At 35.2% G+C, this 25,625-nt stretch overlaps 2 protein-coding genes across 7 annotated transcripts in view; both read right to left on the reverse strand.

Moving 5' to 3' along the window:
* The window catches only part of Cpr65Ay (Cuticular protein 65Ay), a 111,654-nt gene extending 102,912 nt beyond the window's left edge, over nucleotides 1-8,742 (reverse strand). The window contains exon 1 of the mRNA XM_073985504.1: nucleotides 7,767-8,742. Within this exon, the coding sequence (XP_073841605.1) occupies nucleotides 7,767-7,775 (9 nt within the window). The 5' untranslated portion in view covers nucleotides 7,776-8,742. The remainder of the gene's footprint in view (nucleotides 1-7,766) is intronic.
* A 4,034-nt stretch (nucleotides 8,743-12,776) lies between these two features.
* Nucleotides 12,777-23,664, reverse strand: fmt (phosphatase 6 regulatory subunit 1-like protein fmt). Of its 6 annotated transcripts, none has more exons than XM_073985509.1 (14): nucleotides 23,489-23,664; nucleotides 22,390-22,538; nucleotides 22,234-22,313; nucleotides 21,294-21,413; nucleotides 20,911-21,235; nucleotides 20,517-20,830; nucleotides 20,308-20,446; nucleotides 20,118-20,236; nucleotides 19,781-20,060; nucleotides 16,290-16,354; nucleotides 15,929-16,210; nucleotides 15,819-15,855; nucleotides 14,529-15,238; nucleotides 12,777-14,197 (listed from the first exon to the last, which is right to left on the reverse strand). In XM_073985509.1, exons 2-14 carry the CDS (start codon nucleotides 22,447-22,449, stop codon nucleotides 13,921-13,923), a joined length of 2,808 nt encoding a protein of 935 aa, XP_073841610.1. In that variant the 5' UTR covers nucleotides 22,450-22,538; nucleotides 23,489-23,664; the 3' UTR covers nucleotides 12,777-13,920. The 6 variants fall into 6 exon arrangements, with proteins under 6 accessions (XP_073841610.1, XP_073841608.1, XP_073841606.1 ...); XM_073985507.1 differs by having other exon boundaries at nucleotides 14,529-15,388; nucleotides 23,489-23,663; XM_073985505.1 differs by having other exon boundaries at nucleotides 14,529-15,391; nucleotides 23,489-23,629.
* Between the last annotated feature and the right edge of the window lie 1,961 nt (nucleotides 23,665-25,625).

Genomic DNA, 25,625 nt, shown 5'->3' on the forward strand with positions numbered 1-25,625 from the left:
AGTCTGCGTTCATTTTGTATGTTGCAATAATACCGTTAGTTTTTGTTGCATTTTTTGCAGTTTTCTCCCATTTTTAATCAATATTGTCACAACTGGAATGAGATCGCTTGCACACTTAATTTAAAAAAGTAAGTTATTTCAAGAATGGAAGACAAGGGCAAAGAAATTGGCATCGATAAAAGGAAAATTCTAGGTAAATTATGGAAAAGCTATCGAAATATTGGCGAAACTGTAGGTAGAACATATTAGTCTACACATAAAGTGATAATTAACTATAGACAAACCGGAATTTTTACACCAAAACCCAGATGTGGGCATTATATAGGAGTCAAAACCTCACAATCTCAGCAGTATGCTTTGAAACGTTATGCTGTTGCAACCAAAATTTCGTAGCCAAGCCAAGTTCTTCTGCATTTTGGTTCAAATTGCGCTTCGTGATGTTTAGGAAACCATACTTGTCCATTGTCGATTCAATAAATACAAGTTGGCCCACTCCAGATGCTGCTACACACCCCCAAACCAAAACAGCACCCTCGTCATTTTTTACAGTGTAAACCAAGATTTTGTTTTTCAAGCGCTGTTCGAGTTTTCTTCAAACAGTTTGAAGTCCTTTCATTGCAAACATATAGAACATGCTTTCGTCCGAAAATATGACTTGATTCCGGAATACTGGAGGATTGTTTATGTATTCATTAGCAAATTCAATATGCTTCTGCCTGTTCACTAGTGATATGTACAGCTTTCGCCGTGCGACTATACCGAGTTTTATGCACTATTTTTCTGGCGGTTTGCGCACAAATACTTTTTTTGGATGCCACTTTCACATTTTCAACAATTTTCGAAGTAATTATCGGACTGTTTGTTTTAACTATATTAGTTATGTTACGCTCCTCCCGTTCTGATAACACTGTGCAACACTGGAAATGCAAACAACTTCTAATGGGCATTTTCTGAAAGTACATATTGAGACTACAAAAACCTTAATTGTGTTTTGTGTTCTTAGATCGGGTTTAGATTTTATGGCCTCATCTAAACCGACCTAAAATTACCATTTTTTCCAGTGATCGGACCTTTATCTTCGAAACTAATAAGAATTTTGCTTTGCAGTTTTCAGCAATATTGCAGCCCTAAAGTAGTAGAACTTATGTGTCAAACATATGAACTAGGAAAAGCTGCATCTAGCGCATCAAACTCGTTTAATTATAGAAAGTTTACATAATTTCTGAAATTCTGGTCAGTAACAACTAAACTGTTGGAAGTTGAAACAAGTAACCATTCTAAAAATTTTCCAAATAATGTGACCATCAATTCTTCAGAACATTCTGAAACTCTAAAATTGTTATTTCACGTTGTTTTAGGGTTATTTCATAATATACCTTTTACAAAACTTATTTCAACCAATGTTCACACAGGCTGTTTATTCTCATGTTGGGGATTTCAATGAATCATTGAAATATTTACCGAATTGTTGTTGAAAAATTTGCTATAAACAAGGCGATACACTGTGGGCGAAATTCAAATCTAGCGGAGCAAAAGCCCGAAAACTGGCCTTATGTTATATGGAAATAATTAATGGCGTCCTGTTCTAAACATCTTGCGGCTCCCGAAAACAATAAACAAATTTGTATTTTATTGTAGTTGGCTGTTATAGCGGTACATACATTTGGAGTTTTTATTCGTGATTGCTAAATCGACTTTTTTGGTATTTTTTTTGATCGTCAAAAATTGTGGGAAAAATTAAAAGTAAAAAGTGCATAATTGAATTTTTTCCAACAGTTTGGATGTGCTGCTTTAAAAAGAAAGTGATTGCTTAATTATTTACTGTTGTAAATATTCATAAGAATAATCTTTAATTATAAAGACAAAACTTTTCGACTTTAAGTATCTTATATAAAGTACAACTAACCGGGGATAACCGGGGATCACTTCCGAATATTGTTTTTCTTAAAATACATACTCCGAGGTAATTACTCCGAAAATTCCGACTGCTACTATTTGCAACTCTTCATTTTATCGCCATTTTATTTTGAAGTAAAAAAGTCGTTTAGTTTGGATATCATTACATGGAACCTATACCAAAACGTGAAGCTATGCCTCCACTTTTTTTGGGAGAAGTTTTTTTGGCCACTGGTTACCCTAAATGCCAAAATACAGCTAAGTCGGTCAGAAAAATTTGTTAAAAACTTTAAAATAAGTAAAATCGGACAATACCTATATATGGAGGCTAAACCAAAATGTGGATCTATGTCACCAATTTTAGTGGAGAAGTTTTTTGACCTCAGGGAATCCGAAATGTCAAAATACAGTTGATTCGGCCAGAAAATTTAGCAAAGTTATTCAAAACGCCGAAAATCGGGCGGTACCGCTATATGGGATCTACTCCAAAATGTGGGCCAATATAGACCATATTCCATAACATGGGGCCTACGGTCATAAAAAACATATGATCAAAATTTCAATAGTCTATCTTAACTAATTTAAAAGTTATTAATTTTTCCCCGCTAGATTTGGATTTCACCCACAGTGCGATAGAGGCATTTTGCAACAATATAATGTTCTGAAGAGTTGTGTATTACATTCCAGGGAACATTTTCCTAAAAGGTAACATTAAGAAGAATTTAACATTTTGGGAGATACGCTGCGAAATATACACAAATTATAGAATTTTTAGAAATATTATAAAATTTGAGGCAATAAATGCAGTTTTTCGAGTTCACTATTCCTCCAAATATTTCCTTCTTGCTCTTATCTACAAGTTTGATGCAGATGTCAAAACAAGATTCGTACTGGTTTCAGAGATACAGCCCCGATTTGTTTCAAAAATTCAATTTTTAACAATGTTTAGATGAGGCCATAAAAACCGTGCCCGATCTAAGAAAACAAAACCCAAATATGGTTTTTTCCTATTGGTCCTCTACTTTCATAAAATTCTGGACAGAAGTTGTTTGCACGCGTTTGGCTCAAAAATGTTGCACAGTGTAATATATTTGACCGTCCAAAACTGAGCTTTGACCGTCCAGATCTGGACTTTGTCTTAAAAATTCCGATTTGTTTATAGTTAATTATCACTCTATGTATAGACTAATATGTTCTACCTAAAGCTTCGCCAATATTTCGATAGCTTTTTCCATCATTTACCTAGAATTTTCCTTTTATCGATGCCAATTTCTTTGCCCTTGTTTTCCATTCTTGAAAAACTTTACTTTTTTAAGTTAAGTGTGCAAACGACCTCACAGAATGACCAGTTGTGACAATATTGATTAATAATGGGAGAAAACTGCAAAAAAATGCAACAAAAACTAACGGTATTATTGCAACATACAAAATGAACGCAGACTTTTTGGGGCTCTAATTTAGCAGTTGTAACACTTTTTTATCGTTATCTTCGTAATAATAATAGCTGTGTCTGGTTACCCTAAAATTTGTAACAATTTGTACCAATTGTTGCTGGAAGTCGTCTGTTAACACAAAAAACCAGCAAAAGAGAGCGATTCGAGAGAGACGTTTTGACAGTTCTTTCACTGAGAGCTTGCAAATTCTTGCTGGACAAATTTCTTCTAGCAAGCACTTGCAAGCTCTTCTTCTTCCTGAAAGCAATCAATCAGCCGTTTTTAGTTTTTTGTTGATTTATGTTTGTGAACATTAAAAACAATTTTATTGTGGAAATAACATAGTCTAATTGTATTGTTTTATGGAGAACAAATTTGTAAAGTGGAAAAATACTTTTTTGTTTCATTTTCTTTTTTATTTTTAATAAAATACAACGTGTTTGCTTCCTTTGTTGGCCGACAAATTGTTCTGTTTTGGGAAGTCAGCTGATTGCTTGCTGGTTTTTGCTGGGAAGGTGTCTGTTTACTTTTTACAATTTTCTAGCAAAAGAGAATAAAAACCCCTTTACTCTCTGAGAAAGTTCTTGCTGGACAATTCTTGCTGGGAAAGTAACCAGACAGACTTAATATATTTTCTGAATTTTTCTTTTTATTCTGGTAGTAAAGAGTGCCAATAACATATTTATAAAAGAAAAACTGATCTCATTTACCTAATTATTAAAGTTTTAGCATCGTTTTTGAAAAGTAGTAAGGTGAACGCAGACTTTCTGGGCTATGTGTATATGGCAATAGTTGATAATGCATCCCATTTTCCGATTTTTTTTGTAATCACGCTACAGGTCGCAATTTTTCATCGGATCGTCAACGTTTTATTTCAAAGCCAATATCTCTGTTTCTTTAAGAGGTATATCTAAAGCAAAACCTGGCAAGAAAAGTAGAAAATATCACCTTTACAACGATGTAAATTAGGTTGTCGTAGCTGCTCAAACAACAGAGATATCGCAACAGTCGGTAATGCATCCCATTTTCCGATTTGTTTGTAATCACGCAATTTTGATCGGATCGTCATTTCATTTGGGAGTTGATGCGGGTCCCAAAGAGGAAGAAGCCTATTTAGTTTGGTGATGGTCCGATAATATTCAGGAATCGGAATAAGCGAAAAGCTTATGTGGAGAAAAGTCAACGTTTTTTCCTTATGCGAATATCTCCGCTTCTGGTTGGAGTATTCCAAAAGGAATACCCGTCAATGGAAGAAGAAAAGATCTCGTTTATATTGATGCAAAGTATGTTGGCGTAAGTGAGCAAACCGAGATATTGCAAAATTCAGTAATATACCCAATTTTTTGTAATCACGCTACAAGTTGGAATTTTGATCGGATAGTGACGAAATCTTGGGGGTAGATGGGGCCCCACTGAGAAGAAGCCTATTGACTTTGGTGATAGTCGGATAATATTTATGGGTCGATTCCGTATTGCCACGCGAGTCGTGTCGCGTTGCCAGTTGCAATTTTTCCATTACGTATGGCAAAAGTCGCCCGACGACGTCAAATTCTGTCGCCATAAAGTTCATTTTCCGGCGACAACAAATTAGCTGTCGCCGCGCATTTTTGCAAACGAATAAAAACGAAAAAATGAAACGTAGATCACATTTTCATTTATTTTAAGTGAATTTATTTAATATTATATACGTGGTTTTTTGGTTTTTCAGTAGTTATATTGGCAAAAATTACTACAAAACAGCAATTTGAAATGCTGCTTGAAAAAATGGAAGCCCACCGAAACTTAGCTCGTGGAGTCAGACTTTTTGGCGAAACTAAAGCCACTTTTGATGAGGTGTGGAAGGATGTTGTGGAGCAATTAAATAGTTGTGTGCGTACACCAGATGAATGGAACAGAGTATGGACTCATTTTAAATCCAAACAAAAGAAAAAAAATTCTTAAAATAAGAACATTACAGCTACAGGAGGTGGACCATCACAAGAAATATCTTTGTCGTCGATGAAGCAAGCGGTAGCAGACTTACTGCAAATTAATATGGTTTCAAATCCTGCAGGTGCGATCTACGGAATTGAAGAGACATGGGATGATAATAACAGTGAAATTGGACAATCTGCTGAGGTAGAAAATGAAAAACCTCAAAATGAAGTAGAAATTGACAACGTACTTGCCAACTAAACGTTTAAACTAAAAACTTTTCTATTCAGATATAAATGGCGATGATGCCACCAGCGTGAAAACCGCACCATACGGTGCATTTTTCTGGATGTAATGGAGTCTGTAGGGTCTCTTGTGGATTGGTCTCACTCCATATGCGGCAATTTTGCTTATTAACAAACCCGTTAAGCCAAAAATGCGCATCAAATGCGTTAGGCCAAAAATGCGTCGTCTATAAGTTGCGCGAATCGACGACTGATTTTCAAAGTAAATTTGGATAATTTCGTAGCGTTGTTCAAGCGTGAGTCTATTCATGATGATTTGTCAGAGTATACTGAAACAAATAAAAAAAAAAAGTTTCATCAAAATTAATTTTTTTTGTTACTTTTTACAATTTAAAGTTCTATCTAGCTTAAAAAACACCCTTTATTACAGAGGAGGATATTAGGCCAATTAAGGCTATATTTTCGGTGTTATGCGCAATCAAATATTCATAATAACGTAAAGGGGGGAGGCACATCTTGATGGTGTTTTAAGGTAGACGTAAAATTCACGTACTAATTTGGGAGAAAATAAGTGGTGTAGATTTCTTAAATATTCTCGGTTATGGAAGAATAAAGTTAATAAACTATGCATTTTTTATTAATTTCTCGTTGGAGTCGAGCTTAATGACCGATTATGTAATTTTAAGTTTAAATAACTCACAAACTCACTGTTTGAGCAAATAATTTCGTAACGCTTAGAAGACATTACCCAGCAAAAAGTATTCGTTAAACTGGAAGCAGTTAATGTTATTTTTTTAGTAGAGTAGGCGTGAGCTTGCAGTATCCTTCACAACGACATACTCGAAATTATGTACAACACAAGTTCTATGACACCAAAAACGTCGTAGCATTCGCCTTCTTCCAGTTGTCTGTAAGTGTTGGTATAAAACAGTAATTCAAACCATCAACGAATTTTACTAAACAAACAAACCTATCAAACCTATGCTTCTGCGTTACGATATATCCATGCTGATCTCTATCAATAGATCATAGTCACTGAACACCGTATGTTCCTTAACCATGTGAAAGCAAATTGACAATGTTTCGAAAAATTCAGTAAACAACGCTTTAAAGAACTAGCCAATCCCTCTAATATTCGGATAGCAGAGAGAAATTTCCGAGACATCAATTCTTACTAGTCGCCCAACATAAGCATCTGAAGTACAGTAAGATTAGTACCAGCAGTAGGTTAAGGCGCTATCGCAAAATGAGTATGGGACTTCTGCCATATTTGACGGCCTGGATATGACAGTTCAGATCGTGTTACAAAACAGTAATGGTAGCATGGATATGTATGTCAAAAGCATTTGATACGGCCAACTATACCATTCTAGTTGAGGATGTCGATAGAAGAACCATCCGATCACTAACTTCCCCTAAGTTCTAGGGGTCACACTAATGGCTTATACAATTAGTCAGCGCATGCCACATCTATCTGCGAAGTAGGAACAATGGCTTCAAGTCCATTCGCGGCAGCACTGGGGGACTAGATAAAAAAAACCCTTACGACACGAGGTGCATCAACACAACAGAATGTTGTCCGTGCAATGTCATCATCTGGGCACCTTTCGCCCAGGTAGACCAAAAAAGATTTTCATGATCAAGAGAAAGAAGTCCAAAGGCACAAATGAGAGTTTCTAGATCAATAGAAATGAACAAGATGAGCACTCACCTATACTTTTTTCGTACGATTCAGCATACAAATGCTCTTACCGTGTTCATCTATGAATTAGAGAGAATATGTACTGTATGACTACCGTCCTTGGAAATGAACAACCTTCAATGGCAGTAACCAAATCGATCCCATTAAATCGTAAATAGAAGTCCTAAGACCTTTAGAAAACTAAATTTTGGTTATGCTTACTTTTTTGGGAATTCTTTTTTCTAACTCTGGCATAACCCAACATAGAACTTTGACAAATGGGCTACAGACCACACTATAATGAAACCTCTTTTTGTTGGTTGACTTTGAATAAATTATTATGCGTGTATTTGTTGTTGTTATTGGTTATAATTTAAATTAAAATAAATCAAACATTTTTAGCACATTTTTGTAATACTTCGAATTGCATATCTTTTGGTCTTTTTTAAAGACTATTAAAGCAAAATTAAAATGGCAAAGGATGGAGTGTGAGAGAGAACAGTGTGGTTAATTTGTGTAAGGGGGGTATGTGTATGTTTCTTTGATGTCTTCCTTAAAAAGTCTTATTCATTGTTTTGTTTTTTTTTTACAACTTACTAGTAACATTATTTTATATGTTGTTGTTTTTGTGTTTTTTCCTTCTTTTAATGTGAATGTAATTTTGTACTTTAAAAAAAGTTGCTTCTTATTCCACTATATAATTGTTTTTTAATATTTTTCTTTCATTCTTTCTAAACAATATTTATGAATGCATGTGTGATTTTGTTAGAAATTTTGCAATATATATTTAGTATTTTTTTTCTTATGAAGTTCGTTTCATTTTAGACACATTTAAGTAGTAAGGCGGGGATTACACAAAAATTTTAATTTAATTGAATTAAAAAAATATTGTTAAATTTCTTTTATTTAGCTTAACAAACTCTTATTATTTATACATCTTGGTAGTAGTATTAATAATTGTAGTTATTTTGGATTATGTTTCTGTTTTTCCTCTGTTTTGTTTTTCCTTTGGACGAACACTTGGTGAGAGTAATAAAATGCTAATTCATTTGCTTAAATTCCTTTAATTTTCGTTAAGATTTTTGGTGTTGAAATTTAAAACTGAAATACGAATTACATACATGACTTTAATGTACACTTAGGTCTCTTTTTATGTAAGTTGGAATAATTAAAAATATAAAAAAAAAACAAATTAAAAACAGATGACATTTTGGATATACGTGTCGAAACTGAACAGCTCTACGCATCGGTTCTAGTCACAGGATGATGTTATATATCCAACAATGAGATTCAGGTTGCAACTGTTCGGACCTTTGAGAGAATCTTAATATTTGGAAGTAATATAAACTGATTAATTACTGTTGTCTGTTTAAGGGGGGTGCAGAACTTGTGGCTGACTTCCGAAACGTCAATTGCTTTGTAGTCACGCATGAAACTAGGGGTTCTTAGATCGAGTTCCATACTACAACATTTTCATATGTAATTCGAAGAATTTCAGTTGTAATTTGTTTATTTCATTTAAAATTCGAAACATTTCACTTGTAATTTGAGAATTCCAATTGAATTTCGAATTATTTCATTTGTAATTTGAGAATTCCATTTGAAATTCGAATTATTTCATTTGTAATTTGAATTTTTTTTTTTCATATGTAATTCGAATTATTTCATTTGTAATTCGAATTTTTCCATTTATAATTTGAATTTTTTTATTTGTAAATCGAAGTTTTTCATTTGAAATTTCAAATGAAAAATATTCAAATTACAAGTGGAAAAATTAAATAATTCGAATTACAAATGAAAAAAATTAAAATTACAAATGAAAAAATTCAAATTTCAAATGGAATTCTCAAATTACAAATTAAATAATTCGAATTTCAAATGAAATAATTCGAAATTCAATTGGAATTCTCAAATTACAAGTAAAATATTTCGTATTACAACTGAAATTATTCGAATTACATGTGAAAATGATGTAGAGTACTTTCATGAAATTGCAGTAATGGGGAACTCGATCTAAGAACCCCAAGTTTAATTTAAAGCAACTGACGTTTCGGAAGTCAGCCTGTTTGTGGGATGAAAGCAATACCGATTGCTGCAGGTTATCTGAGGATGAGGTCGAGACATACACCATTGAGCACCTTCTATGTCATTGTCCTATATTAATCAATACTGAACACAGACTCTTCGGCGACTGTGAATTCTCGTCTGTCTCATGCCCATCAAATATGGACCCAGCAGTCATTTTCCGTTTCTCAAGAAGTCTTAGATGCCTATGGGCCTAAGCTTAAAACTAATTGCAATCAACCAACGACTTCCTCTTTGAAGTCCAATCTTCTCTTTCCTAACTACTAGTTGTCTAACATTCTTTTTTATACCACTATTCCATTCTATTTTTTTTTCTTTTCTACCGACAGGATGACCGCAATGGAGTTTTTTTTTGGTCTCCGAGTGAGGAGGATGCATTAATTATAGTGTGATCATAATACTCATCTGTTTATTTCTTACTGGCAACAATTGACTCTGGGGAAATAATTTGGGTACTTCTAAGATTGATTAATTGACCCTAATCACAAAACCAACTTCTGAAACTATAAATCATTTTATGAATTTTTTATAAATTTTCATTATAAACATAGGAGACGTAATGTCGATCTTTGAATAATGAATATGTGATGAATGATAAAAACGTCGACGAATCGATAAACCTAACCTAACATAATACGATATAAGAAGTTGAAATACCCAATGTTTTGAATAATTGAATCAAGAGAATGAACTACTGAGCCGACTCTAAATGATGTTTTGGCTTAAATGTCGTTTAGGGGCACATCTCTGATCGGGCTGAAGTGTTTACAGTAGATAGCCCTTGGCATCCTGAATACAACGATATATAATTTTCCTGGAATTTCCCCGAGATATGGGTCTTGACGTTTCATAAATTTCGTACTTTGACACCTTTAGGTTGTTTATGGGCAACTCTCGGATCGGTCTGAAATTTTTACAGTAGATAGCCCTTGGCATCCTGAATACAACGATATATAATTTTCCGAGGGGGTGTCCATACTATTGTGCTGTGTTGTCTTGCCGAAGGCTTAGAACAGTGGTGGCTTTCCTATGCCCGCGGGCATACGAAACACGCATACACTATAAACACATTCGTTAGGTTGATGCATTGTTTACGTTTCCACTCACACTAGCGCAAGTTATAATCTGCAAATGTGTGTTTTTGGCCATTAGAACCAGGAGCAATGTTGGAATGCGTTACGAAAGTAGGGAAGGAATGGTACCATTCTGATCCACAAATACTGAAAATAAGTTGGATTTCGTTCCTAATTCGGAGCAAAATATCGTAAATCAATTTTCCTTCGAAAATACCAATGTTGTTAATCCGATTTCAACACTAAATCGATCCCATTCCTCTCCGGTATTCCGTTCAGAAACGAAATCGGATGTAACATCCGAAAGTCGTACCGACAGAAGTTGGTCGGTGCGTAGACTCTTGCGATCCGGTCATACCAATTTGCGCAAAGATTTTTTCTCAAAGTGTTTTCGGTTTTTTGTCTCACACACAAATTTCAACTATTTGTCTTTCTCAATTATCTCATAGGACGAGTACCCGAACATCGTAAAACGTCATTTCGGACCATTAATCGAATACTTAATAATCAAAAGCCTATATATTATCACCTATGGCTCGAACTTAGCGATAACTGCAGCGTTTTTCAGGCAGATATCCAGGGTTTTTAATGAGCAAAAGGATCTTTTGCCATGAAGTCGAAAACTGTTCAAAATTTTAGATCTGTCTCAACAACTTGTAGTAGGGTACTGCAATATTGGATGAAATAAGATTGCTGATGAGCTAGCAAGACGGGGATGATTCTCAATCTTCCAACCTACTGGTTGAGGACTGTGTCAAACTACCGCTTTGCTTCTTCTTTGACAAACTCGACAAGGTATACTGCGAAAAAACTGAAAGGATCTGGCATGACGAACTTAGATGCACGGTATAGTGGTCAAAAAAAAACATTGTTCCACAACATCCCATACGGTACAAGGGAGACTTCTCTCATATCAATGAGTGCACCCCGATTCATATTTAGCTCAATGATATGGGACCTACTGTTTATCGCCGAGTCCGAACGACGTGTCTTAAGACACCACTTGTGGAGAAGTTTTTCAAGGCTGAAATACTCAGGAAATGTCGCCAACATTACTGAGGGGTATTTTGCCACCGTTGAAAAATGTTTGATGTTGCTTGGCCGAGGAATCAAACCCCCGACCTTCTGCGTGCAAGGCGGGCGTGCATACCATTGCACCACGGTGGCACCCATAGTATAGTGTTCAAACTGACCGATAATTTCAGGATGTAGAACAGCGTCCTTACTTTCACTTAACAAATCAGGGATCAGAATTGCTGTGGGATCAAGAAGACCAAGAATAAACCGAAACGATCGAGTACCTTCACTGTTAGTCCCCTTGTCTAATGAACAAGAGGCATAGGCTGTTTGCTGGCCATTGGATTAAATGTCTTTCTTACTTCACTTCCATAGAACGTGCGGTCTTATCAAAATACTGCGAGAGCCCTTAATGATTATGGGGAGGGATCCTTTAGATCTTATAACAGTTTGACTAATTTCTTCTCCATCCCTTCTTGTCATTTGATCTCTACTCTCTCCACATTCCTTTTCCATCACATACACTTCCCGTTTCCCTATCCTCTCAACTATTTTCATGGTAAACACAATGGACCCCTGGTCAGCGAGTGAAGTAGCTGACTACAATAATTGTATATCCGCACCCTATAACCTACCTAGAAAGGCTAACGTTTTGTGTAACTGTACGTCACATTACAATAATAGCATAGTTTGTTTTGGGATACAGTGATTCACATTTCCAACGTTATTGTACTTTGCCAATACTAAATATAACATGTTTGTATTATGGATTTGTTCAAAGGATTAGAGCCACGTTTAATAATTCGTCAGCACAACCTTTTTGCAGTATCCCGGTACGTAACAAGTTAAAACGCAGGCTTGGGAGGTACCTTGCTAATCAACACATTTGGATGACTTAACAGCCAGGACTATTGGAAATTCCCGTATTCTAATTAGAACGGTTTTTGGTCAAAATAATTTCTCTATCAAAGCGGAAAGTGAAGAAAATTTCGATGGAGATAACCCGGTATCAAATCCAAGAATTAGCCCATCAAATCTGCCACTCTTTTTGATTGCAAAAACTATTGCTATGACTTCAAAGTCATTGAAGAAAAATTTATATGTAATTAATGAATTGAAAATTAAATTAAAATTTACTCACGTGTGGCTTGGAAGTTTCCTCAACAACGCCCGTCCGTTGTGTTACACAATCGTTTCATACATTATACATATATGTCAAATTTCATTTCAGCAAGATTGATGTCATATATGCAACTTAAAGTTCACAAATACAACTTTAAGAAATCCACATAAAAATAGGCCCCAAGTGTTTAAAAAATCACACAAAAAGTAGACCCAAGTATTTAAAAAAAATTCACATAAAAAGTAGACCCAAGTGTTTATAAAAAAAAACTAAACATTTTCTATAAATAAAATAAAAAGTAATTTTAAATTTTGGTATTTACTTCGTTACTGTTTTTACAGCATTTTGTTGCTTTTCTGTTTCTGTTTTTATTAAACAATTTATTATTTAAATTTAGTGATTTGTAATTTTAAGTGAGCAGCACATACTTCGCTTTAAGCGTATGAGACATAACTATAAAAATATAATATTGTATGTATGTGTTTTTTTCTTTGTTTTTATGTAGTATGTACTTATTTTTTATGACAAACTAAAAGTAAAATCAACAATATCATCATTGAAAAGGAGTATACAAAGAATGAAAAAAAACAATTCTAAATAAAAAATTCTATAACATATCTTCTATATAAACACAATTGGCAATACGAGCGAGGACTTAACGTGTTTCGAAATTAATAAAAATATATAATTATATGTATTTCTATATATGTAATAGTATTTGTAGAATAGTAATATGTGATACAAGTCGCTTTCCTAACATTTTAGTTGTTTTTTTGTTTTTCTTTTTCTTTAATATTATCAATTAAATACGCTTTGGGCGGGCAATTAATACACAATTTGTTTAATGTACTACAAGCCTAATTGATTATAATTAATTGTATAATGCTACTTTAATTATTGTTGTTGCATCTTTCACATCTAATTGCAGTGAAATGGGGAGGAGTTTGGAAATGGTAGGAAGAAAAGGGATATCTTTTGTATGGACACAACTAAACGTATGTTTCTTTGTTTGTTTTTACTTTTCTCATATATGAAAAGCTATATTTTGTTTAAACATAAATCTAACTACACAGGACAACAACATGTATACAAAAACATGTCTTCAACCTCAGCTATTATATCTTTGATTTAAAGTCTCATCAACATTATGAATGCCTTAGGTATGTATGTAAATTGATTGAGTTATTCATACATATTTCGAAATTTCTTTAGTTTTTTGGTCTTGAAGAAAGTACAGTAAAGTAAAGGGATCTTTAAGAAGTAACTAAACGTTTGGAAAGAAGAATGTATGGTATCGAAATGTTTTAAAAATGTGCGACATAGTGACATTTATATTGTGTGTGTGTTTCATTTGCATTTGTGTATGTTGCTTTTCATCATCATCATCATTTACATATATTTTTTTATGTTTACAAATCTCTTTAAAATGCTATCTTTATAGAAGACACACTGTTTACGTTGTAGTATCGTCTGCAATTGCAGTACTGGTTGTTGTAATTGTGGCAACAACATCCGTATTATCCGTATCGCCGCTAATTACCGCTGTTTTATTATCCTTAATAAATGTATTGTTGTCTGCCTCTATTGTTGATTTGTGCTTGTTTATTGAATCATCTTCATTGTTGATAATGTTTTTTTCTTCAACTTCGGAATCTTTTTGATTTGTTTCCTCAAGATTGTTGCCATCATCTTGTTGGCTAGGTTGTTCAACAACCTCTTCCACATTATTCCTATGATATAAAATTCAATTATAAATTTTGAATTTAATTTTTTTCTTTTTATAATAGTTTGTTTTTATTAATAAAATGTTTGCAAATTAAAAATAATATCAATACAAAAACTCATACTCTTATGCATAAAACAAGAACAAAGTTGTATGCAATTAATAGAAAAATAATGAGTATTTGAAAGTCAAAAGTGTTATGGTATATACAGCAGAATCTCAATCAAACTAAATTGAAAACTACGATTGTCTTTTCCGATACAATCTTACAAGAAAACGTTTTCCCAAACCATTTTTGACTTTCAAAATGCAAGTTACTGTTTAATGATATATCTTACACTTGTTTTGTTGGCGTTTCCTCTTCTTGTTCTTCTTTCTCCATTGTTTTATCTTCTTTTTCAGTTTCATCTGGGCTTTTGGTGGTGGGTCCATTTGTGATAGCAGCAGACTTAGTCTCATCAGCTTCAACTTTTTCGGCAGTTTCTTGCTGTTCATTCTCAGTATTATCTAAAGCGGCTGCACCCAAAGGTTTTGTCCACATACCTTCATCATCTTCATAATCATCGATAAATGTTTGCCTCGTATGGAATGATGATAGATCTCCAGACCATGATAACTTTTCAACATTGGCATTGTTGTCATACTCCTCAGATGTAGTTGCTGTCGTTGTTGTATTTGTTAAATTAACCATTGTGTTGTTGTCTTCCGTTGACTTTGAATCCCCCGTTGCAGTTGTTGTTGTATTGTTGTCATTTATCAATGACGATAATGTCCCTGTTAATGTTTCACCCATATCATTGGAAAATGAACTGAAGTGAGCATCAAAGTCAGCAAAATTATCAGCAGTACTACTGGTGGACTCCGGAGCCCATGTCATCGAACTGCTGGCCGATTTAAAGACATCAAAATCATCATTGGTATCCCATGGATTACTGGTTACCGTGAACGACTTCAATTTTGACAATGGATTGGCGTCGAAGGATAGAACATCACCAGCTGCGTTATTCTCATCGTCGTCATCCTCATCATCATCATTGCTGCGACCGAACTGAAACAAATTTAGAGCATTTTTGACTTGTTGATGATGGTTGCTTTCATCTTCGTTGCCGTTCTCATTATTGTCATCACTGTCATTGCCGTCGCCATCATCGTCATCAGAATCATTTTGCGTATTGTAATCAAGTGTAAAAAGAAAGTCCTGCTTTTCATAATTTTTGATAACGCAAATTTCAGATTTTTTGTTGTTGGTGTATGGTCAAAGAGATAGAGAAAGTTTTCATATGCTCTTAGAAATTCAAAAGTTTTTTTAACACAAAAAGAAACAAACTTGTAACCAAAACACATGGAAAAGTGGGGAAAAGTGTGTGTCTAGCTAGTAGCAACATTAGAAGAATCACACCCATTTGAGTAGGTCAAGAGTAACAATAGTCAAACAAAGTTAGGATATTTTTGCCAAGGTAACGAAACAAGAAGATAGGAAAGCATTAGTAAAGTCTTAAATTTAGAAGCTGGCTCCAAAATAACAATAACAACGGCATATTTGGGGATTAATTGATTGATTGAGTTTGGCAAAACAGAGACCGCCAACGACACTAGATTACAACACACAATATTTCTAGACTACTTACTGTGTCCATGGGATCCGTGAGAGCGCATTGAGTATTGCTGTATGGAATGGATACAAATACAAAAAGTAATTAATAGGGCTAAACTCTAAATTTTCTATAGATTAACTTACAAAGCACCCGAAAAATCATTATCAGTTAAGAAATCCAAGGATATATCATAATCACAGGCTTCACAGTTGGCCAATAATTTACTTTGAGTTTTCAAGGCTTGCGTTAGTTCACCATCTGTACTATTTATAATAGACTGCCATAGTTCACGTTCAGCATCATCTTTAAGATTACTTTCGATTAAGGCACCGATATGTTCCGATTCTGATATACAGGTTGTAATATGCTTGAAAATTTTAATTAAATGTCCCATATAGCCTAAACGACGACCCTTTTCTGCCGATCTAAAATCAAGAAACGACAATCACATTAGGAGAACATAGTTATATATAGAATAGTAAAGTTATATATAGAAAAACTTACTCAATTTCTTTATTTATTTTCCAGCACTCAATAAGCCTTGAAACAACTTGGCAACTCACAATAAGCTGCGAAAGAAAAGAAATATACAAATATTACATTGGGAAGCACGTAAGTGGAAAAATTCTCGTCTAAACTCTGTGGACATTTGATAAAAGAATTTAAACCTTATTCTACAGTGATGAAAACATATTTTAAGTAGACGACCAACATTTGAAACCTTAATTATTTTCAATGCGATGGCGACGGGATCTACGAGTGTTTGTGTTCGTCGTGATTGTCTGCAATACGTGCTGTTGGTTTTATTGGTCGAAATCTCTGGTATGGCATCCACCACACACACAATTTGTTGATATGGAATAGATACTGGGATTTTAGGTGTTGCAACATTCTACGCCTACGCAGTCCGAGGTGATTCATCGTGGTCGTCATATTCAGACTCCACTACAGTCCCCTTGTGGTGCTAGGGGACTTTAATGCAATCACTAGTTCTTTCATTTCATTCTAATTAATAACAAGCAAGATATAGAACTGGCAGAGCAGATTTTGTGTCACCTAGTCTGACAAATAGGCTGACTTCCGTATTGTCAGTTGATTTGTATTCGTGCATGAAACTAGGGTTTCTTAAATCGAGTTCCATACTAGAGTAATTTTATGAAATTGCAGTAGTGGGGAAATCGATTTAAGAACCCCAAGTTTCATGCACGAACACAAAGCAACTGACAATACGGAAGACGACCATACAGTTTTTTGGCAACTCGTCATTGTTCTTGGATGATACCACCTACCTATTATCGTCGCATAGGACACCTGATTACATCCCAACGGATATACCAAGAGCGTCATCACTGTTGCTGCCGCCAACTACTCGAAGTTAGACCATGTTTCCCAGCGGAGGCCACGTCTAAAACCCGTGATGTGCTTCACCGAATCAACCCAAACGAAAGCCCAACATCAACATGGATTTCGGAAAATGCACAGTACAACAACAGCATTAGACGCCATATTCACACATATCAGTAGAGGATGGAACAGTCTTGGTGGCTCTTGACCTATCGAAGGTCAAGCTGTTCGAAGATATAGAGAAGACTACTCTCCAGCCGTATTTGAAACGTTGGGTGACAAACTATATTTGCGGACGCAAGTCGTTTATGGAATTCAGAGACAAGAAGTAGTCCAAACCCCGTAGAGTTACGCAGGGAGGGGTGATATCTCCGGAACTGTTTGAATTCTATCTCTCTGAAATTACACATCCTCCAGTATGTATACGGATGATTGCACGAACTTGGCGTCGTGTCATATCGTCGATGTAGCTGACCTAGTGCAGTTCTTCCATCTGAGGAATATTGAAATATACGCCGCTAAATCCACTATCAGACTGTTCACCACTTAGACGGCTGAAATGAGACTCCCACTGAATATATTGGTCGATGGTGTATTGATTGCGACCACTAACTACACAAAATATTGGGTGTAACGTTCGATAGCATGTTTAAGTCGTCCGCGCAAGCCACCACTATATGCGATAAGATCAGAAGTAGGAACAAGGTCAAGTCGCTGGCCGGCAACACTTGGGCTGCTGACAAAGAAACCTTATTGACCTCTTACAACGCAATAGGCCGGTGTGTGGTAAGCTATGTGGCGCCAGCCTGGTATAAAATATTAGCGCTACGCAGTGAAAGAATGTTCGTACCTTCCAGAATGCCGCCCAGAGGACTGCACTACGGTGCCTCCTTATGACACCAGTGGACCATCTTCATGAGGAGACAAAGATTTTACAGGTGAGTCCGCGCAGCAGGATGTTGTCGATGCAGTACCTGCTTGGGTGTTATCGCAGTGAGCACCCCTGCCACACACAGTCACGTCAGGAGAGATCTTCATGATCTAGAGAGAGAGGACCAAATGTATAGAAGATAACCTCTAGACCAACGAACCTATCAGGCAGGCTTGGATAGCATTCATTCTGACATGGACATGGATGCAATCGCCTCAATTCGTGTTGGGCCCGAATTGATGCTACGATACCCAACACATGTCCGGCATGTGGATTGGGACCACACGACACACCGCATTTGTTTAGCTGCCCAGCCTAACCCCACTCAACTGTCTCCTGATTCTTTATGGACGCAACCAGTCCAGGTTGCAGAATTCTTGTGTCTGGATACAGAGAAGAATCAGAACCTGATAACTAAAACAATACACGAATGAGCATATATGCGTTGATACAACAACAACAAACAAACCCAGTGTCGGTGATTTGACACTGAAATTGAACAGCTTGGTCGGTTCAAATAAGCGGGTGGAAAAACAAACAAGATAAGCTGGAGTCAAAGTATCGAAATCAATCTGGCTGGTAATCTTAGGACGTAGAACTGTATTACTACAAAAATTAGAATTGCTATAGGGCTCATAACTGGTCACTGCCGTATAAAATCTATAATAAGCGCGAGGTCAACAACAATGAGTAAGAGTTTAAAAAAAAGAAACAGGCTATTTGGTACCTCTTCCCTAGAACCCGAGACCCTGATGATATACTAATATGGCTATAGGCCGTGTCTTTTAAGATCTACTTAAGTTCTATTAATGTATTAATTTGTCCTTTTCCGATCTGCTCTTAAATATTCCCCACTCTCTTCTTTCTTCACGTTTCCTGCTGGGGCTGGTTTGATAATCCCAGTGTGAAACATTGGGATAGTGGTCTCGCGACTGAAGCCGATCGAGAATTTCTGAAAAGGCGAATCGTACAACCCGATTTTACTTTTTCCACAGGTAGCAAGGTGCTTGAGGTTTTACTCCTACCCAGCATAAGAAATAGCTTTTCCGTACATGCCGATGATTGGCAGCACAGTACAACGATTATACTGCACGCACACTAGTCGATGACAAATCCAAAACTTTGTGGATTGGAAAGGTCATTATAGGGGAATATGGCGTTTCCCATGAAGAAATACATTGAATCATTTACACAAGAAGTCGAATATTCTTCCTGTACGCCAGCATAGTAATATATTTTCGTTGCAAAACCTTAACGGATGTACAACATCCATCAAGCAGAATAATGTCTACCACCTCGGTAAACCAGAAATGTATTTTCTAATCTACATTCCTAATGATTCGGTATCATCGCCTCCAATTTACGACAGTGTTCAAAACATCTACCCACTTGCGGTGCAGGTGTTCACGACATAATTCCTTTTTCAACATTCTACCCATTCCTACACAACTTCAGCCCGTGAACAGCTCCACATACTTAGAAATTTAAAGCGAGTTAGCTAGCTTAAAAGACAAAAAAAACTCGATATTGTCACACACTGCTACAACAACAATCTTTGTCATATTCGTGGTTGTTGTTAAAATGATTAAACCGGACGAAGAAACGTGAACAAAATAAATATCAAAAATAAAAAAGCGTCTAAACCATGATCTGCGTAAGTGGAACTGGAATTATGGTCCACGCGCACAGAAATGTTATCAACAAATTACACCGCACTTACATGTGTTCTAATGTGTTCCTTACAGTCATCCGATAATTCGGGTTTAGATGACTTTGATGCATCCTGAAAATTATCTAGGCTGGTGTGTATGAATTTGATATCCACATTTTGAGTATCATTATTACTCGTAGTTTGTGTTGTATTATTATTGGCATTGTTCGTTGAGGAAGTATAAAAAATTGTATGAAGACATTTTTCCACTTCACTGTGCAAAAAATTATTCCAGCGATATTCTTTGAATAACGTTAACAAGATATCAAAGAAATCCGTTTCACAAATACTGAAAAATTTAATTGATTAGAAAATCAACTAAGAAAAATGTTCAAAGTCAACTTACGCTTTACAAATCTCTTCGTTATTAGTCTGCAGTAATACTGTAAATAGACGGCAAATTTGTAAGCGTGTCATACCAAAGGGTGGTGATAACACACCGGCGGAAATGACAATATCAGCTTTCTAAAATACAGGAAACAAATGTAAAAATTTAAGAATCAGACACATAATATTATTGTAAGTAAATGGCTTACTTTTGGCGGGTTCCTAAGTAATTCATTGAAGTGTTTAAGTTGAGGTTCAATAACACGGATCACAGTTGATAATAACTCATTATGTATTTCCTTTTCACGATCTTGTAAAAATTGCAAACGGTCTGACATACGTTCATCTCTAAAATCAAATTTTGTAAAAATGGATTTAACAAAGTGCCCTCGAATGTTGTTTATTATTTTATACTCACATCAGCATTACTGGTCTAATAATTTTAAGTACAACCGTTATGCCAGATACAATAGCACTTTCAAGAGCATTTGGTTGCAGGATCACATTAAACAAGGCAAATAAAGTGGTTGCACTTTCGATATTTTTCAATATAGGATTGGAACCTTCAAAAATCGGTTCAAAACTATCATTTTCTTGATCACTTTGACGCATGGTACGTCCCTGGTGTATAAGATCACAGAGGAATTCAGCAACATTTGCATGCTTCTCACTTTGTTCGGGATCACCGATAATGTCGATAAGTTTTTCAACCAGTCTTTCTTCATTTAGCCACTATAAGTATAATGAAACATGGTTATTTATATTAATTTTGACTTGGTAAAATAAGAATATTAGATTTTTTTCCAACTCACCTCATACAAACTCCGTTTTAATTGAGCACCCTCAACATTACGCATCATCTCCATTATTAGATCGGGTATGACAGGTGTGCTGAAATGCTTGCATATCAAATCCAAAAAATTATTTTGCGTTTTTAAAAACTCCAAAAGTTTTAGGCACAATTGTTGATACAAAAACCAATCTTGATCAGACTTTTTGGTAAAGAGCATGCTAAATGTCTTGCTAAAAAACGATGCTAGCAAGGGATTTAACGGTGGTTCATTTTCCAGATATGAATATAGCGCTTTTAATGTCTCTTCATCGGAGATCAGTTTCTCATCTAAGGACGGTAGGCCGCTACAGAAAAAACGTAAGTTATTTTGAAATGTCAAGATAGGTTATTAGCACAACTTACAGCAATAAAATTTCACATGCAACATTGGCATGACGAAAACGTTGTGCCAATGGCAAATCTTCTGGAGGTTCTGTTGTTATTAATTCGATCATACGTTTAATGACATCAGGGCGAGTAAAGCTGAAAGAAGAGAAAATTAAAAATGTTTAGTCGATTAATGGTACATGAAAATCAAACTGATAAATACTGTGCTAAAATAGAAGTCGGGATTGCATGTATGGATTACAGGGATACTATTGTGAGACTACAACTATAGGGACAGTGCTGCGTAAACGCTATTTTTATGAGGAGACTACTTGTATGACAACATAACCTTCATTGCTGTACCTGTTTGCATATTACAACAGGCATGTTGCTAAAGACAAGCCTATTAGTCATGATAACGTTCAAGTGACTGTAACCTAGATTTGAAGTCGCCTTCTTATTCCTATAGGTATGTTCGATACTACATAAAAGTTATAACGCCGAAAAATAATTTGGAATTTTTATGAAACTATTTGTTAAAACAAACCGCACTGTTAAGCAGGTAGCATCAAAAGCCCTCCACGGTTTAGGTTAAGAAACCAAGCACATGCCACATGTGTATATTTGGGCATAAAATACTCTGCAATTATTAAACTACACAGCTATACACGTCCATTTCTCCGAGGCGGCTACTGTCCAAACAGATTGCCGAGTTATTGAAAGTAAGTGGAGATTGGTATTTGCTCCCCATCGATTTTTATCACTTGGTATTATCGATACGATAGAGAGATAAGAGGAAACTATTAACAGGCTGATTATTGTTACAAGTGTTACAGTCGTTGGACATTTTCTCTAATTGCCTTTAAAATCAACTCTATTAGACGGAAATAACGTGTAACCCATACTTATAATAAACCGATCTATAGATTCTCTATTTATACAATTATGGCTAAATGCGATAAAAACAAAAACTTACTAGTTAACAATGCTTTTCTTTTGTGTTTTACATTCCTGTATAATATCATCTTCATCCAAGAATTCTTCCACTGTAGCATTCTGTAAAATAACAATAATGATAATCGTTTAATTAGCGGAGATTATTCATCAACATTACAACAACATTACTACTTACCTCCCTCTCCAGCAGAGCCTCAATATTTTGTGAGGGTGAATCGTTTTTATCCCAAAACATGTTGATGGTGATGATGTTCGACCGTGATTATTTTTGTTTTTTTTTTTTTCGTTTACGTCTTCGACGTCGTAGTTGTGGCAGTCGCCGCACTAATTTTTAGTTGATAACAAAAATAATAAAAGAACAAAATGTTATTGTTGCGTGACGCTTGAATGTAAAATCGGATGATGATGAGGAAAAAGTGTGTAAAATTGTACATTTACAGAGTATTGCAAATTATGAATGGAGTGACACACAGCCACGAAGAAACCCAACAATGCATCACGGAAGTAGTGCCCACAACATTTCATTACTACTACTAAATCTCCCGTGAATATTTTCTGTATTGAGGGGAGTTTTTTTATTCTTCTTCATGGTACAACACACATCATAGCAAAACACAAGCAATCACTCCTGTACACGCACCACAAATTTATTGATTTCTATACCTTTTGTTTGTGATGTTTTACGATTAGATTGTGTTGTATTAAATTGTTTAGCTAAATTGCAATCACATTTTCATTAGTTCTTGTTTAATTTGTTTAAAAATTCTAATTTATTTTCTGTTGCGTCTTATTGGTTAACGATTTTTTCCTTCTACTACGTTTTGTTCTTGGCAAACTTCAATACTCTGAGGGGCGAATGAAAGTAATGCTTGCTCTTCTCTACTTTGCTCACAACAAAATGTCATTTTTCACGCTCGCAAGAGTTCTCTCTGTTGTGTACGCGAGAATCACAAATGTCAAACTGTGGTCATAAAAGTCGATCTGTCATACTTGTTGCATTTTCTTGTTCATTACATTTCTGCCACAATTTAGAATTTAATGATATCTATGCATAATTTACTCAAAGAACGTGGCATTTAAAATGTTATATTATTTTCTTAGTAGTTTGCCAATAGGAAAACAAGAGAAATATCATTATTCACACTTTGCAACCATAGAAGGCGTTTTCACAGACCACACCACACTTTTTTCCGTTTCGCTCTTCCGTCTTATTTTTTCATTATTTACACATCACTTCCATGTATGACATTGCAAATTTCCCGTGTATTACTCACCTTTTACTAATTGATTAATAAAGAAAAAGGAATATTAAATTGTTAGAAAGGAAGCAAAATTATTTTGCAAATTGTTAGTCCAAACTCGAAAAATATGTCGATGTCAGAGAATAAAGCTGACAAGAGATTTTTGCCTGCGTTAGGTTTATGTTACCGACAACGTTGTTTGTTTGACAGCCGATATTAGTGAAGGTGTGATTTTCACAAAGGCGTTTCGCATGCCAAGAATGGACCAAGAATCAAGAATAACAGCACGTTTACATAGAATTAATCGGTATCAGAACGGAAAAGTTGTTATCGCAGTAGAATATATCCAGTGGATCTAAATTGCCATATCCATGATGCAATTACAATGTGACACTTGGCCTGTTCTTTTACTTTTGAAAATGGTATAACCGGCAAAAGTAGTAAAAGTTGTAAACTGCCTCCATGTGTATCGTATGGTGTCTGAAGTAAAGGAACGCTTTTCGAGTAAACAGTGGTAAAACTTAAAGATTCTAGCACGGAAAGGAACAGAGCAACTGTAAGCCCAGCTGATGCTTTCTCTTGCTGTCGAAATATATTTTTGAATTATTTCTCTTTCGAGGTTGTGTTGTAAATGCCGAAACTCAATCAATCTTTGCTTGCTTTGACCGCTCAGTAGTCATTGTAGAACAAATACAAGGTAAAAGCTTTGTTCCTTTAATTTTTTAATGGTAAGAGTAGCTCTGTTCCAGAACTAAAAAGTTTTTACAATTTTTACCACTTTTACACATTTTACGTTCTCGTACACAAAATTTATATGAAAATCGTCAATCAAAATTGCTCTCTCATGAACATTTTTCATTTCATTCATTTCATTTATTTCTTTTTTTTTTTTTTGGCTTTTAACTCCTCCTTCAACCCTTGGATCACACCGCTGCCACCATAAAGCCAAATAAAAATTGTGCAAAAGAAAATGGTAAAGATCCACGACTAACAGCGTGTTTTTGTAAAAAGTTTTTGCCCATTCGTTCGTCGATTTCATGAACGAAGACACAATTTGGTTTTCATAGCGGTTGACGTTTGTATTCGTGTGACAAACAAATTAAAGCTTTTTATTTTCGTAATTTTTTTGGTTTTCGTAACAAAATCAGACGAACGAATACGTCAAAAATAAACGAATGGAAAAGACCCATCGTTTTGGATGAAAATTAAATAATTTGAGTAATAAATGGCACAAAACACACGAAAACGGGAAAGGAATGCAATTTTATTTATTTCCATAGAAGCACAAGCGTGTATGTAGATTCGTTTATTCATATTATCACAATTATTTTTGTACAAATTTGATTAAATTTTTTTCTTATTTTTTGTTTTTCATCTGTTTATCGGGCTTGCCATCAAGTAACACATTTTACGTGCAGATGCCTATGCAAAATTCACAAAATAAGTATCATGGAAACCCTGAAATATAAAAGCTTTTATGAAATAGACGAAAGCTTTCAGATAAAAACGAATGGTTCGTAAAATTTTACAAGAACCAAATTTTGAACGTATACGTTTTAGTACGAACGGTTCGTGTGACAGGCAAGCATTTTTACAAAAACACCCTGTTAGTGTGTAGACTGACTACGTGTGTCTGCTTTCCTTCTAAATCGAATTACGACGTGCGTTGAGTTCTGAAGTGAAATTAAGATAAGTATGTTAAGGCATATAGCCATACGATGACAACGTGACCTTCTTCTGCGAAGAGCACGTTTGTGAATCAGGATTAAATCCATCTAATGAGTCAGCATTTAGTATGATTAAACAGCGTTAATTGATTGTCCTTAGGTGGTCATTATGGTCGTAGTCTCCAAAAATAAGAATTGCGTGCTGTTAAAGCTCAACATTGGCCTTCTGCAAGAAATCCGCCACGATGATCAGACTATCTAAGCCCTTGGAAAATACGAGATCTTCAATAGTGAAGAAATCGTGAAGTAGTTGAAAGGATCTCCTCGTATTATCATATTTGATGCAATTAAAAATAATGTGAGAGGCTGTCTCCTCCACCTCACAAACATCACAAAGATTATTATAAGTTACGTTCATTTTTGCCAGGGTATCTTTGCAAAAACAGTGACCGCACAGTAGTCTATTAATTAATTTCTGTTTCTCAGCACTGAGGTTAGATTTC

The sequence above is a fragment of the Musca autumnalis genome, unplaced genomic scaffold (assembly GCF_047663935.1).
Source record: "Musca autumnalis isolate F117 unplaced genomic scaffold, ASM4766393v1 scaffold_4, whole genome shotgun sequence".
Classification (NCBI taxonomy): Eukaryota; Metazoa; Arthropoda; class Insecta; order Diptera; family Muscidae; genus Musca; species Musca autumnalis.